Here is a 15,916-nt window from a genome sequence, read left to right on the forward strand (position 1 = left end):
TTGACAGTGGTAGGCAAGAACTTTCGAAAGCTGATTGGGAGCAGATGTTCACAGGTAAAGGGACGGCTGGAAAATGGGAAGCCTTCAGAAATGAGGTAATGAGAGGCCAGAGAAAGTATATTCCTGTTTGGATGAAAGGAAAGTCGGATATGTATAGGGAATGCTGGATGACCAGAGGAATTAAGGTTTTGGTTAATGAAAAGAAGGAAGCATATATTAGATACAGACAGGATAGATGAAGTGAATCCTTAGAAGACTATAAAGGCAATCATAGAGTCATAGAGATGTACAGCATGGAAACAGACCCTTCAGTCCAACCCGTCCATGCTGACCAGATATCCCAACCCAATCTAGTCCCACCTGCCGGCACCCGGCCCATATCCCTCCAAACCCTTCCTATTCATATACCCATCCAAATGCCTCTTAAATGTTGCAATTGTACCAGCCTCCACCACTTCCTCTGGCAGCTCATTCCATACACGTACCACCCTCTGTGTGAAAAAGTTGCCCCTTTTATATCTTTCCCCTCTCACCCTAAACCTATGCCTCTAGTTCTGGACTCCCCGACCCCAGGGAAAAGATGTTGCCTATTTATCCTATCCATGCCCCTCATAATTTTGTAAACCTCTATAAGGTCACCCCTCAGCCTCCGATGCTCCAGGGAAAACAGGCCCAGCCTGTTCAGCCTGTCCCTGTAGCTCAGATCCTCCAACCCTGGCAACATCCTTGTAATTTCTTTTCTGAACCCTTTCAAGTTTCACAACATCTTTCCGATAGGAAGGAGACCAGAATTGCACGCAATATTCCAACAGTGGCCTAACCAATGTCCTGTACAGCCGCAACATGACCTCCCAACTTCTGTACTCAATACTCTGACCAATAACTTCACTATCCTATCTACCTGCGACCCCACTTTCAAGGAGCTATGAACCTGCACTCCAAGGTCTCTTTGTTCAGCAACACTCCCTAGGACCTTACCATTAAGTGTCTAAGTCCTGCTAAGATTTGCTTTCCCAAAATGCAGCACCTCGCATTTATCTGAATTAAACTCCATCTGCCACTTCTCAGCCCATTAGCCCATCTGGTTCAGATCCTGTTGTAATCTGAGGTAACCCTCTTCTCTGTCCACTCACCTCCAATTTTGGTCGGAATAGCCTTTGACTATTTGATGATCGCATGTACACAAATGTTTTTATTTTCCCTGTGTTTTAGTCATTGAAGTGTCCCACTTTGTATTAGAAGAGATATTCGGTTTTTTTAGAAGATAAACCTAAAATAGGCCAAGTGTGCTTATCTGTTGCTTATACACAGAGGAATTACAGAAGATGTGCAACTCAACTTGTCTAATTTATGCACACTGATGTTTTACATTCTGATGTGGTTTCCAATTGCTAACACGATAAAGTTTCCCCCATATACAACGTCTCTGATTTTTCCAGGCAGCTGCCTACTTTGGGTTAAACAAAATCGCATAGTCTTACTAGATCATAGGGCGACTGTCTCATTACAGACACAGAGAGAGAGAGACATGATTGGTGGTGGGTTAACCTGAGGCTCACCACACCTCAGATGAGGGAAGAGGTTAAAAAGGAGAGTCCTTCATATTAACTTCAGCCAGTGAGAGAATTGATCTCATGCTGTTGGCATCACCCTGCATTGCTGCCAGCTGTCCAACCAACTAAGCAGATTGACCCTCATTGGAGACAAAAAAATCTGCAGGTGCTGGAATCCAAGGAAGACAAGCAGAAGGCTGAAACAACACAGCAAGCCAGGCAGCATCAGAGGGTGGAGAAGTCAGGACCTGAAGAAAATCCACACCTGAAACATTGACTTCTCCACCTCCTGATGCTGCCTGGCCTGTTGTGTTCTTCCAGCCTCCTACTTGACCCTCATTGGGCTAAAAATGTGCGGGTTAGGTGGATTGGCCATGCTAAATTAACAGTGGTGTCCTGGGATGTGAAGGGTGGGTGAGTTGGTCATGGGAAATGCGGGGTTACAGGGATGGGGAGGTGGGAGGTGGGAGGTGGGTCCGAGTGGGATGCTGTTCAGAAGGTTGCTGCAGACCTGATGGGCCGAATGGCCTCTTTTGCACTGTAGCGTTCCTGCCATTCTAAACAGCGTTGACTGTTTGCCATCAGTCAATTGTAAACAGACCCCTCCAGGCTTCATGATCCAGACCCAATTCCAGGGAAGTTAGCAAACGTGCTCAGGTTCCGAGAACAGGTGGGGATGAGGTGTGGGGAAATGGGCACGGGTTGGAGCTTTACTGCCCAGTGGAGTACTTCCGCACATTTTCCAAGATTGAAGACATGCCTTAATGGCAATTTTTAAAACAAAACATGGAACAATGCATCATGCAGGTGAAGCAGCCATTGAGGCAATGACAAATCCCTTTGGAGAGATAAACGGAATTACTCCAGCATTGGGAATTCCAGGAAGGGATATGTTTCAGTTTAACTCAGGAGGTCCCAGTTGTTATGGCAATATCCACTTTCAGATGCATATTGCAGCCGAGCGTTATAGATAGTGATGGGAGAGGTTCCAAATTTCTTTCCATCATGTGACTGACCACGAATCCTGAATTCACCAGTTTCCAAATCTCCCCTCCCCACCGACCCCATCCCAGATCCGACCTTCCAACTCAGCACCATCCTGTTGACCTGTCCTACCTGATCATCTTCCTTCCCACCTATCCATTCCACATTTCCCACTGACCTGTTGCCCTCTACTGACCTTCACCCACCGATCGCCATCCACTCTACCTTACCCCAAGCCCCACCCCCTCCCCAGTCCTGATGAAGGGTTTATGCCCGAAACATCAACTCTCTTGCTTCTCAGATGCTGTGTGACCTGCTGTGTCTTTTCCAGCGCCACAGTTTATCAACTCTGCTGTTACGACCTGCCATTGAAGTATGTTGGATGGGTTTACAATTCACTGATTAACTTGTACGACCACTCCTTCCATGACCATTGAGTCCCAGGATGAGACCTGAACCTGGAGTATCTGACCCTCTGGGAGTTGGGTGGGTCCATCCTGTGATGAGTTACAGTAAATATACTGCAGTAAATGGTAATAAAATCCGAAAAACTACCAAATAGACTCCTGTCAGACAAGGGAACACAAAGTGATTGAGGTTAGATAGGAATATGTGATTTGGATCCCAAACACATTTTATTGAATGGTGGGTCAGGGGTGATGGGCCGAATGGGCTATTTCTGCTCCCAGTTTGTGTTTAGCGCAGCATCTTGCCCAGACTGTTGCCAGTTTCCGACATTCTCTGTTTTAGTCTCTGACCTCCGGCATTGACAAGACTATGTTTTTATTCTCTAACTCACTCAGTGTGCATCAGGATTCTGAGGTTTAAGTATGAAATGACTGTTACTGTTCACTGCTGTTAGGGGCTGAAAAATCTTCTTATTTTCCTGATGCTTATAACCATTTTGGTAGAATCCTGCCATGGCAGCTGGTGGGGTTCAAATTCAATTAATTAGTCAGGAATTGGACGATAGTTTTGTAATGTGACTAAGATGATTTATCCTTCATCAGGTGGTTGTCACCTGATGAAGAAGCAGCACGTTGAAAGCTAGTGCTTCCAAGTAAACCTATTGGACTATAACCTGGTGTTGTTGTGATTTTTAACTTTATACACCCCAGTCCAACACCGGCATCTCCAAATCAAGATCACTTATGAAATCCATCAGGTTCATCAGTGTCCTTCAACAAATAACAAATGGATGAGTATGTGAATAGGAAGGGTTTGGAGGGATATGGGCCGGATGCTGGCAGGTGGGACTAGATTGGGTTGGGAAATCTGGTCGGCATGGATGGGTTGGACTGAAGGGTCTGTTTCCATGCTGTACATCTCTATGATCCTAAATGAAATCAGCTATCCTTAACCAGTCTGGCTTAACTGTGACTCCAGAAGGCAGTTGACTCAGAATCTGTGGAGTTCTTCACTGCAGATGACTGGGTCATTATATTCAAGACTAAGATTGATTGATTTTTAATCAGTAAGGGAAGCAAGGGTTATGAGGAAAAGGCAGGAAGTTGGAGCGCAGGATTATCAAATGTGCCATGATCTCTCTGAATGGCAGAGTGATTACAATGGGCTGAATGGCCTACATATAAGGAATTATTAATTACCTTCTCAAATGACGGAGCAATGTCACTTAGTTCAAGGGATGACTGACAAGCTTGTCAGTTTAGTCCACAACTAATGAAAGAATAAATACATATTTGAAAACTACTCTGCCTTTGTTTTTATAACAATGAAGGCAGAGGGAGTTCCATTAGCCTTTGAAGTTTAGGTCACCTCAGACTGGATTTCAGTCACATTTTTAAACAGCAGATTATAGTGAATTACAGGCCTGAGCGACAGACAGAATCTTAATGCAATAGCCTTGAGGCATTTCTGACAACAGCTCTCAATAGACATTACACAGGCGTGTGTAATCTCCACTGTGATAACACCCGTTAAAATATGTAACATCAGACACTTGAGGTCAGATCCAGTCTGGGCTGAGTCACATTGTTTCAGCTGCATGTGTCAAAGCCAAGTTGAAGATGTGTAATTCAGCTGTCTGCTTTGAGTAATGCTGACTCCAAACTGCAGTGTAACATCACACAGATTCCCAGCTCGTGGTGCAAATGTGCACTGCTGAGGCCATTGTATTCGTATCAGCCCATTGGCGTTCCCGAACAATTGTCATAAAACTGAGTGCCATCAGTTTCAAACATCCTCTTTCAAACCGTGCAGTGGTGTGGAGGTGCAGGTGTTGGACTGGGGTGGACCAGGTCAGAAGTCACACGACACCAGGTTGTCGTCCAACAGGTTTATTTGGAAGCACAAGCTTTTGGGACGCTGCTCCTTTGTCAGGTTCTGAAACGTGATTCCAAATAAATTTGTTGGACTACAACCAGGTGTTGTGTGACTTCAAACAATGTAATGGCCAATCATGACGTAGACAGCCAAACTAATTCCTAAAAGTGAAAACAGAAATTGCTGGAGAAACTCAGCAGGTCTGGCAGCACATGAAGTCATAGAGATGTACAGCGCGGAAACAGATCCTTCCAACTCGTCCATGCTGACCAGGTATCCTAATCTAATCTAGTCCCATTAGCCAGCACTTGGCCCAAATCCCTCCAAACCCTTCCTATTCGTGTACCCATCCAAATACCTTTTAAATGTTGTAGTTGTACCAGCCTCCACCACTTCCTCTGGCAGCTCATTCCATACACGCACCATCCTCTGTGTAAAAAGGTTGTCCCTTACGTACCTTTTATATCTTTCCCTCTCACCTTAAACCTATGCCCTCTAGTTCTAGACTCCCCCACCCCAGGGAAAAGCAAATATATGGAAGGAAAGCAGAGTCTGGTCGCTCTTTGTCAGATGCTGCCAGAGCTGTGGAGTTTCTCCAGAAGTTCCTGTTTTATTCAGAGCATCCGCAGTCCTTTGTTTTATTTTAATTTCTTAAAGCTTTGGCCTAACAAGCACACGATGCCGTGCCACTTGAGTTTAGCGAGTGCCATTTGGGGGCACAGCTCCAGCTCCACTATCAAGCTTGAATCTGTTTACCTTCTTGCATGGGATCCTCACAAAGCGTGTTCCTTATCTCCACACCTCCTCTGGGTGTGGGTGTTTTCCCATGGGAAACTTTCTCATGCTTGTGATTTTATTTTAAATCACCTCTTGTTGCTGAAGGACATGAAGGTTGGGTATAAATCGACATGTTTTGCAAAGTCAACAACCTGAGCGAGCTGGCAGGTCCAGCAGATGTACTTTGCACCATATTGTGCAGGAAAGGGAGGGTGACAGTGTAGTGACTGTATCACTGGGTGAGCCAATGAGAAACTCTTAGGTTCATATTCATGGCAGTTGATGGAACGTCAATTCAGTTACTCAATCTGGAATTGAAATCTGGTCTCATTAATATGCTTAGCATGATAACTATCATTGATTTTTGTTGCAAAAACCAACTGTTTTAATTTTTGTTTCATTTATGGAATGAGGGCATTTATTGCCCATCCCAGAGGGTAGTTAAGAGTCAATCACATTGCTGTGGGTCTGGAGTCAAATGTAGGCCAGACCAGGTAAGGATGGCAGTTTCCTTCCCTAATGGGGCATTAGAGAACCAGATGGGTTTTTACAACAATAGATTCATGGTCATCATTAGACTCCTAATTCTCTTTTTATTTCAATTGAATTCCAAATTCAACATCTGTCATGGTGGGATTTGAACTTGGGTTCCCAGAACATTCCCTAGGGCTCTGGATTCACAGTTTAGCAATTATACCACATGGCCATTGCCTCCACCTAAAGTGGACTTTAGTGAAGGAAATTTGCCATCCTTACTTGGTTTACAGCAGGGAAACAGGCCCTTCGGCCCAACTAGCCCATGCCACCCAGTTTTCACAAATTAAACTGGTCCCATTTGCTTGTGTTTAGCCTATATCCCTCCATACCTATCCCATCCAAGCACCTATCTAAATGTTTCTTAAGTGACAAAGTTGTACTTGGCTCTGCGACTACCTCTGGCAGCCCGTTGCAGACACCCATCACCTTCTGTGTGAAAAAAACTGCCCTTCCAGACCCTTTTGTATCTCTCCCCTCTCACCTTAAACCCATGCCCTCCAGTTTTAGACTCCCCTAACATGGTTGCTATCGTGTGACAGCACTGTTGATGGTGCCTATCCATCATGTTACTGATGCTTGAGAGAAGAATGATGTGGTCCTAATTATTTGAGTTGGATTTGTCCTGCTTTGTGACATTTTCCACATCATTGCTGATGGCACACACAGTGAATTCTGGAGCAGATGGGCTCAGTATTGTTGCCTCTCTTTAATTTCCTTCATGGCAGTCCATCACTGACCTGGTCAGCATTTATTGTCCATCTCTAGTCAGAGGGCAGTTAAGAGAGAACCACATGACCATGGTTCTGAGACCAGACGAGATAAGGTTGGCAGATTTCCTTCCTTAAGGGAGTTGTAGTGAACCAAATAAGATTCTTCCCCACTGCCCTGCTAATTGGTGATGGTCATTATTAAACTCTTCATTCCAGATTTTTTTCTTTAAAACAAAATCCAGAGTTGACTCTCTGCCGTGGTGAGATTTGAACTCAGGCCCACAGACCATTAACTGGTTCCATGGATTATTAGCCTGGTGATAATATCACCAGGCCATGGCTCCCACTTTTCTTAGGCTTCATGGCTCCCCACACCTTTAGCTGTTTCTTAATATTAAATGGAGTGGAGTTGAAATGCCCATCAGCCATGATTGAATGGTGGAGTGGACTCGATGGGCCGAATGGCCTTACTTCCGCTCCTATGTCTTTGTTCAGGATTTCCAGCATCCGCAGTATTTTGCTGTTATTAGGGGCTAAATAGGGCCTCATCAAAATCACAGTACCTCTGGCAGTGCAGCACTCCCTTGGTACAGCAATGGCAGAATCCCCTCCAATTTTTATTTGTGTGCATTGTTCAAGTCTCTGGTCTGCAAACACAACCTCAAACACTCAAGAGATGTGAGTTCCACCAGCCAGGTTCAGACTGACACCTGGCTTGCAGAGTGCTCAGGAATGTGATGGTCTAGCAGCAAGATCTGTTTCGCAACAAGCTACACCAAAGGTGCCTGAGGTGAAGACTGACGAGGTTTTGCACTTGTGTGTTCTTACAGGTCAGTGGCCTGCCCACCCCAGACCTCATCTGGCAACTGAATGGGAAGCAGATCCGATCAGACAGCAGCCACAAGATGCTCGTCCGTGAGAATGGAGTTCACTCCCTGGTCATTGAGCCTGCTACTGCTAGGGATGCTGGGATGTATACATGCATTGCCACAAACCGAGCTGGACAGAACTCTTTCAGTCTCGAGCTAATTGTCGCAGGTATAACATTAGCCACTCTCTTTTCCAACCCTCCCCAGTAGAATTCCTACAGTGTGGAAGCAGGCCATTCAGCCCATCGAGTCTTCACCAACTCTCCAAAGATCATCCCAACCAGACCCACCCCCTTACCCTGTAACCCTGTATTTCCCATGGCCAATCCACCCTGACCTGCACATCTTTGGACTGTGGGAGGAAACCCCACGCAGGCATGGGGAGAATGTGAAAACTCCACACAGGCAGTCATCCGAGGCTAGAATTGAAATCGAGTCCCTGGTGCTGTGAGGCAGCAGTGCTGACCACTGAGCCACCATGCCATGAGAGAAGTGAGAGTTCCTCTACTATTTCAGAGTGCAGACGAATGTTGTACCCGACATTGAAGTATGACAGTCTGTGACGTGACCAGGTTAGAGGCTGTGAGGCACAGTGCCAACTGGAACATAGCTTTCCACGGCAGGACTAGTTTCCAACAGGGCTGACAATCCGAGCGTATGGATTGGATGTTATGTGCTCATGCTAGGTGTGTTTTTGGTCTATGTGTAGGAGCGATGTTGGGGAGTGGAAGGGAAATACAGTCAATGTCCAGCTCACTCCATTCCCCCAGCTCACTCCCACGAGGATGGGGTGCTGCTGAAATCGTCAAACTGTCGACCCTTATAAATCAATAATTATAGGATCATTCATGCCTGTGAGAAGCCCATCACCCATTTGGGTCTTGCCTGAGAGCTGTGTTGGCGTTGGTTAGCTCAGTTGGCCATACAGTTGGTTTGCAACGCCAACAGTACAGATTGATCCAACGTTGATAATTCACCTCTGGATGTTCGCCATCAGAGTGCCTTCCTTTGAGAGAGGAAATTCTCACTGTTTTTGTCTTGCAGTCCTAACCTAACTGTTGGGATCTCTACCTCCAGCTGGGAACGAGGCATTGATTCATGTTCTTTCTCAAAGTGATTGGAAAATGGGCAGTAACTTGGAATGTAGTTTGATACAGCAAAGTAGGAGTCCTTTGTCTCTGGTTTGCTGATTCTATAGTGCTCTTCCCCCACAGCTAAAGAGATGGTCAGAGCCCCAGCATTCATCGAGAAGCTGCAGAACACTGGGGTGGCCGAGGGCTATCCGATACGGTTAGAATGTCGCGTCTCGGGTGTGCCATATCCGCAGATCTTCTGGAAGAAGGACAACGAGTCCCTCACCCAGAACACAGAGAGAGTAAGGTGAGTGAGTTTGTGATTCCTACAGAACTGCAAATTGACTGTTCTGATGTTTGTGTGCCTTTAAGGGGGGTATATAGACTCAAGAAGAGGACCTTCGGCCCATTGAGTCAGCACCAACCCCACGTCCCAGCACATACTCGTCATCCGTGTACACGAGGGTTTCGTTTCTGAGAAACTCCGCACATGATGAACTTCGTCAGTGCGGAGCTCATTACAAATATGTTAAACATCATGGATACGGGAGTTCAGCCCATAGATGTTGTTTTCTGTTGTTATTTATTTTTGGCGTGGATAGGTACATTCGTGATTTAGTGGATACGGAGGATTTACTGCACATTAAACTGCTGGAATCAAACCCCCACCCGAGGAAAAAGATCCTGATTATTCTCCTTATCCATGCCCCTTATGATTTTATAAACCTCCATAAGGTCACCCCCCCCAACCTCCTACACTCCAGTGAAAGAAGTCCCAGCCTACCCAGCCTCTCCTCAAACCTTTCATTCCTGGCAACATCCTGGTAAATCTATTCTGAACCCTCGCCACCTTAATAATATCCTTCCTACAACTGGGTGACCGGATCTAGGCACAGTACTCCAGAAGAGACCTCACTAATGTCCTGAACAACCTCAAGATAACGTTCCAACTCCTCATGGTCTGAGCAATGAAGGCAAGCATGCTAAATGGCTTCTCAACCACCCTGTCATGGAGCCAGAGTACTCTAAACTAATACACACCCTTTTAGTTAATTTATAAAACTATCTCGAATTATAATCCGCAGGAGGTAAGTTATTTTTCTGGGTGATGGATCAATGCGCTTTTTTTGATCCTTCCAGAGATGACAGTTCAAAGACTTGTGATGCTTTGTGGTGAATCTGCAGCTCCTCGTGTTAAGTAGCGATTAATCCATACATCAGAGAACAATGGTTCCTTCTTTTGCACTGACAAAAGACAGTTTTGTTTTAACTTTAAAAATTCCCTGCCTATTACCAGATAAATTGAATGGCAAGGTTCATGTCTTCTGTAAACAATCAAATTCCACCAATTCCAACTTTCTGCTCAATTGTAACCCTTGACTTACAGCAGCCGTTCATCAGATGAGAAGAGAATAAGTTTATTTAAACCCTTCAATTTTGAAGCTGTAGCCATTGAAAGACAAAAATGATAGCCAAGGCTTCTCTTTTTGAAAAGGAACATTGGTGTGAATAACATTTCTGTTACTAAAACACACCCATTTTTCTACTTTGCATTGTACGTCCCGATGCACGTGCAGTCGTTATCAACTGTAACTTTCAACATGGTATCTTCCTCACTATCCACTACACCACCAATGTTCACATCATCTCACTAACTATATCTCCTATGTTCACATCCAAATCATGTATATAAATAACAAAAAAAAAAGTGGACCCAGCACCAGTCCTTGTTGCACAATGCTGGTCACAGGCTTCCATTCTGAAAGGCAACCGTCCACCATCACCCTCTGTCTCCTACCATCAAGCTAATTTTATCCAAATGGTTAGCTCTCCCTGGATTCCACTTGATCTAACCTCGCTAACTTGTCGAATGCCTTCTTAAGCTGCATTGCCAAGTTCTAGATTCCCACTCCCCACCACATTCCCACCACCACCATAAGGAGAAACATCCCATGGTATTCATCCCATCATGTCCTCCCAGGAGCTTATTTCCTTCAATAAGAATTGTAAACTATAACATTCTAACAGGACTAGACAAGAAGGATGTTACCAATGAGTGGGGAGTCAAGAACCAGGGGTCACAGTCATAGAACATAGAACATTACATCGCAGTACCTTCGGCCCTCAATGTTGCACCGACCTGTCATACCAATCTGAAGCCCATCTAACCTACACTATTCCATGTATGTCCAAATGCTTGTCAAAGAATACAGGGTAGTACACTGAGGACTGAGATAAGGTGAAATGTCTTCACCCAGAGAGTGGGGAGTCGGTGGAATTCTCTGCCATGGAAAGTAGTTGAGGCCAAAACATTGAATATTTTCAAGAAGGAATTAGATACAGAACTAAAGGGGTCAATGGGTGTGGGGAGAAAATGGAAATTGGATGATCAGCCAAGATCATGTTGAATTAGCAGAACAGGCTTGAAATTCCCTGTAAAGCTACAGCACTGTTACCTTCCACGCCATTTGCAATAAACACAAATATTCTACTTATTTATTATTCACTCCCTCAATGCTGACCCTATAATCAACTTATAATCCGCAGGAGGTAATTTATTTTCCAGGTGATGGATCAATGTGCTTTTTTTATCCTTCCAGAGATGACAGTTCAAAGACTCGAGATGCTTTGTGGTGAATCTGCATCTCCTCGTGTTAAGTAGTGATGAATCCATCCACCAGAGAACAGTGTGTGGCAGATGGAGCTTCAGTTTAGTGTCTGATCTGAAAAATGGCACCTTCAGACAGTGTATCACTTCGTCAGTGTGACATTAAGATTTGTTGGTCTCTTCTAGGGATTTATAAGTTTGATCGTGTTACCCCATTGGACTGAAACCTGCATTCTCCACTGAATTAGAATTTTGACAACAATTAAGAGCTCTCATGTCCTTATTAACCTTCTAATCATGAGCCAAATTTCTGTTCTCAGTGTTAAAAAGTGGAGATAGAGGCACTGTAAATGGCAAAAATAAGATTGTGATGTGGAGGTGTCCATGTGGGACTGGGGTGGACAAAGTCAGAAGTCACATGACACCAGGTTGTAGTCCAACAGGTTTATTTAAAATCACAAGTTTTCGGAGTGCTGCCCCTTCATCAGGTTGCCAGTACAGCAGATACATAGGACAAAGAATTTATAAGTAAAAGATCAAAGTGTCATACAACTGATGCGATGTATTAGACAAATCTTGATGGCTAGATTAGAGTGGTGCTGGAAAAGCACAGCAGGCCAGGCAGCATCCGAGGAGCAGGGAAATCGACGTTTCGGGCAAAAGAAATCTTGATGGCTGTTGAGTCTTTAATCATTTAGAACGGAAATGTGGGTTTTGATTGATCAGTGTGTAAATTCCAGAATTTCTGTCAAGTCACAGCCCTGAGAAGGTTTTATCAATATATAAAAAAGGGTAACATCTCAGCTCAGACAATACATTAAAGATGTGAAGTTAAAGTCTGTCTGTATCCCAATCTGGAGCCAGACTAGTTTTATTTCCAAAGTAGGAATTTATAAAATGTCACGTTGGAAGAAAATGCTGTTAGTGCCAGCTGAAGAAGGGCAATTGGAAGCTTTATAGGTGCATAATAACAGGTCTTAAGATCATCAATAGGCCATTCAGCCCATCAAGTCCACTTCACTTTCAATGAGATCATGACTGATCTGATAATCCTAAACACCACCTGCCTGGATTACCCCCATGCACCTTAATGATTGGAAACCTGCCCGCAGGCATTGCCAAGTTGTCCAAATGGGCTGCTTCTGTGCTTTCAGTTTGATGTAAAGTTGAGTGATTCCTCGCTGAAGTTCCATTGTGGCTGAGTGACCTGAATCTGCCTTTAATTTCTCAGCATGCACCATGATAACAAAGGTTACATCTGCCTGCTCATTCAACCAACCACGAAGGAGGATGCTGCATGGTACACTGTATCAGCTAAAAACGAAGCCGGAATAATATCCTGTACAGCCAAGCTGGATATTTACTGTGAGTCAAACTCTTCCTGTTGAACGCTCATTCACTTTCTCCCTCAGTCCTTTATGGGATACGGGCATCACTGGAAGGGTCAGCATTTGCTGCTCATCTCGGATTGCCTTTCACCTGAGGGGTTTGATCAGATACATCAGAGGGTAATGAAGATTTAAGCATATCACAGTGTCACTGGAAGGTCAGATCAGGACAGCAGATTTCCTTCCTTGAAGGGATTAGTGAAACAAATATTTAACAACCACTGATGGCAGCTTCCTCATCACCATGACTGAAGCTAATGTTACAGTTCCCAATTAGCAACAGAGTTTAACTCTAACCAGTTGCCATCTTGGAGTTTGAACCCATGGGTTTTAGCCTGGGTCTGTACAATTACCAGGCAAAAGTGAGGACTGCAAATGCTGGAGATTAGAGTCAAGAGTCTGATGCTGGAAAAGCACAGCAGGTCAGGCAGCATTTGAAGGGGCAGGAGAATCAAAGATTTGAAACGTCAATTTTCCTGCTCCTCAATGCTGCCTGACTTGCTGCGCTTTTCCAGCACCACACTCTTCTTGACTGTACAATTATCAGCCCACAGTTATTACTGCTACATCATCATATGCCCCCTGAAAGCATATTCTTTCCACTCATTTGAGGAGGAGAAAACAAGAAAAAAGGAGCTTGCATTTTTAGGAGAGACCGAGCCAATTTGAAAGACTCATTTGAAAGACTGCACCTCCAATACTGCAGCACAGCATCTGTACTGCTTTGGAGCAATGACATTGATTTTGTGCTCCACATTCTGAATGCATGAGCTTCTGGATTTGTATAGCACCTGTTAAATCCTCAGGCTGTCTCAAAGCACTACACAAAGGTGTAGAAAGATGATTACTAGAGAGACCTGATTGGAAGCCTAGAAGTGAGTTTAACACGAGAGCAACGACACTGGCAGATTGTTCTGTTGCTTAGCATCTATCCCAATGTCCAAACGTGCCTTACAGATGTTAAATCTGTTTGATGTGTGGTGACAGTTATGGATGCAATGTCTTGATTGCAGTGGTCCAGAAATAACTGTCAAGCCTTTGTCAAAAGCACAAAGTTTCCTCTCAGCTTAATAATGCATTGCAATTTGGGGGGAAGGCTGGTGTTGATGTAGAGGTAATGTTCCAGAGCTAGATACCCAGCAACCCCCCTGGGCTAACGTCCTGAGGACATGACCTCAGATCCCAACAGCACCACCACAGCAGCTGCTGGGATTTAAGGTCAGTTAAATAATCAAGCATTGAAAGCTAAATAGTGACCATAAAACTATCTTCAATTGTTGTTTAAAAATACCCATCTAGTTCACCAGGAAGGAAATCTGCTGCCCTTGTGGGTAGCACGGTGGCTCAGTGGTTAGCACTGCAGCCTCACAGCACCAGGGTCCCAGGTTCAATTCCAACCTTAGTCTGTGTGGAGTTTGCATGTTCTCCCTGTGTCTGTGTTGGTTTCCTCCCACAGTCCAAAGATGTGCCGGTCAGGTGAATTGGCCGTGCTAAACTGCCCATAGTGGTAGGTGCATTAGTCAGAGGGAGATGGGTCTGGGTGGGTTAGTCTTCGGAGGGTCAGTGTGGACATGTTGGGCCGAAGGGCCTGTTTCCACACTGTAGGGGAATCTAATCTGACCTGGCCTGGCTTTCCTGTGACTGCAGAGCCACAGCAACGCAGTTGACTCTGAAATACCTCATGGACTTCTCAGGTAATTCGTGTCCAATGAAAGATCAAAGGTTAAATATTATCCCATGTGAACTCACTCTTCTACAATATGGACAGTCTGCTCATGCTTTCGGACCAGGTAGCTCTGTTGATTGGTTGGCTGGTTTGCAATGCAGAGAGACACTCCCAGTGCAGGTACAGATGCTGTGCCAATAGAGGACTCTATAATGAGAGAGCAGCCTCTAGAAATACAGCAACTTGTGCAAAGCAAAGTTTTGCATTTATAGAGCTCCTCTCATGACCTCTGGGGGAGTCCCAGAGAGCTCTGCAGAAGGCGGGGAGACATTTCTTTTTTGGATATTTTCTGATGTCCTTCTTTTCCTGTTTTCTAACCTGCAGCCCCTCAGTGGCACCAAACCCCCAGCTCCAAACCAAAGAAGGTGCGGCCTTCCGCCAGTCGCTACGCTGCACTTACCGACCAAGGACTCGACATCAAGTCGGCATTCCTGCCTGAGGCGAACCCCATCCATCTTGGCCCCCAGTCTGACCTGGTGGAGAGCGATGACCTGTAGCTAAACCCTCGGTGGGAGAGAGAGCAATGCGGAGGTTTCAGGGTTTCAGGCAGATGGGGGAGAAAACTGCCTCACGTCAGAAGCAAGTACATCCAGACCATCAGGCCACCAAGTCCATACACACTGAAAGCTTATCCAAACATATATATATAATATATATATATATATATATATACACATACTTTTTTTTAATGTGCAACAATACAAGAACCTTAAGCATGAGATAAGGTGAAGAGATTTTGAACTGCAAACAGGGAGAAGGCATTGGTAGTCAAGCGAGCATTGGATAGAATTGGATTTGACACATGCACATATTCTGATATCCATGTGCCACAATGCATGGCCGGATTATAAAGTAGGTATTCTGCTACACAATGGCTACCATTTATTATAAACCATTATACACACATTGTTAAAGAATATATATTCTGGAAAATCAGCATCACCTAAGTGCCTGAACTAAAACTGTATGATTCAGGTTGCCTTCAGACTTGAGCATGATGTATTCTGTTTGTGATAATGTTCTGTGGGAAGGGGGAGGAGGGGATTTGGGGCAGGGGGGAGGGTGGGGAACAGTGTTGGGTTTTTTTTTCTTTGGAAATGGGTTGCAGTAAGGGACAAGATATGTGGTCATGTGTGCCTCTGAAGGCTGCATTGCTTTCTGGGAGTCCTGATTGACATCAAACTGTCTCTCAAGACACAGGGGGGGGCTGTCCTGTCAACACATATGGTGAAAGACGCATTGAGGCTGTTAGTGCGGCCTTTGGCAGACTATGGTGTGTGGCTCCACCAACCTCACTCAAGTCCTCGCTGTCTCCTTCTCATCTTCTCTTAATTCGAGCTGCTGAAGTCACAGATCGCAGTGACAGTTTTGACAAGGCTCTTTGAAAGCAGAAATGTTAACCCAGTTG

At 44.9% G+C, this 15,916-nt stretch overlaps 1 protein-coding gene across 7 annotated transcripts in view; it reads left to right on the forward strand.

Moving 5' to 3' along the window:
- Nucleotides 1-15,540, forward strand: part of palld (palladin, cytoskeletal associated protein) — a 453,391-nt gene extending 437,851 nt beyond the window's left edge. For all 7 annotated transcript variants that reach the window (XM_072594395.1, XM_072594413.1, XM_072594404.1 and 4 more), the window contains 4 exons: nt 7,675-7,882; nt 8,928-9,093; nt 12,626-12,759; nt 14,833-15,540. In XM_072594395.1, the coding sequence (XP_072450496.1) occupies nt 7,675-7,882; nt 8,928-9,093; nt 12,626-12,759; nt 14,833-15,005 (681 nt within the window). In that variant the 3' untranslated portion in view covers nt 15,006-15,540. The remainder of the gene's footprint in view (nt 1-7,674; nt 7,883-8,927; nt 9,094-12,625; nt 12,760-14,832) is intronic.
- The last annotated feature ends 376 nt before the right edge of the window (nt 15,541-15,916 follow it).

The sequence above is a fragment of the Chiloscyllium punctatum genome, chromosome 2 (genome assembly GCF_047496795.1).
Source record: "Chiloscyllium punctatum isolate Juve2018m chromosome 2, sChiPun1.3, whole genome shotgun sequence".
Classification (NCBI taxonomy): domain Eukaryota; kingdom Metazoa; phylum Chordata; class Chondrichthyes; order Orectolobiformes; family Hemiscylliidae; genus Chiloscyllium; species Chiloscyllium punctatum.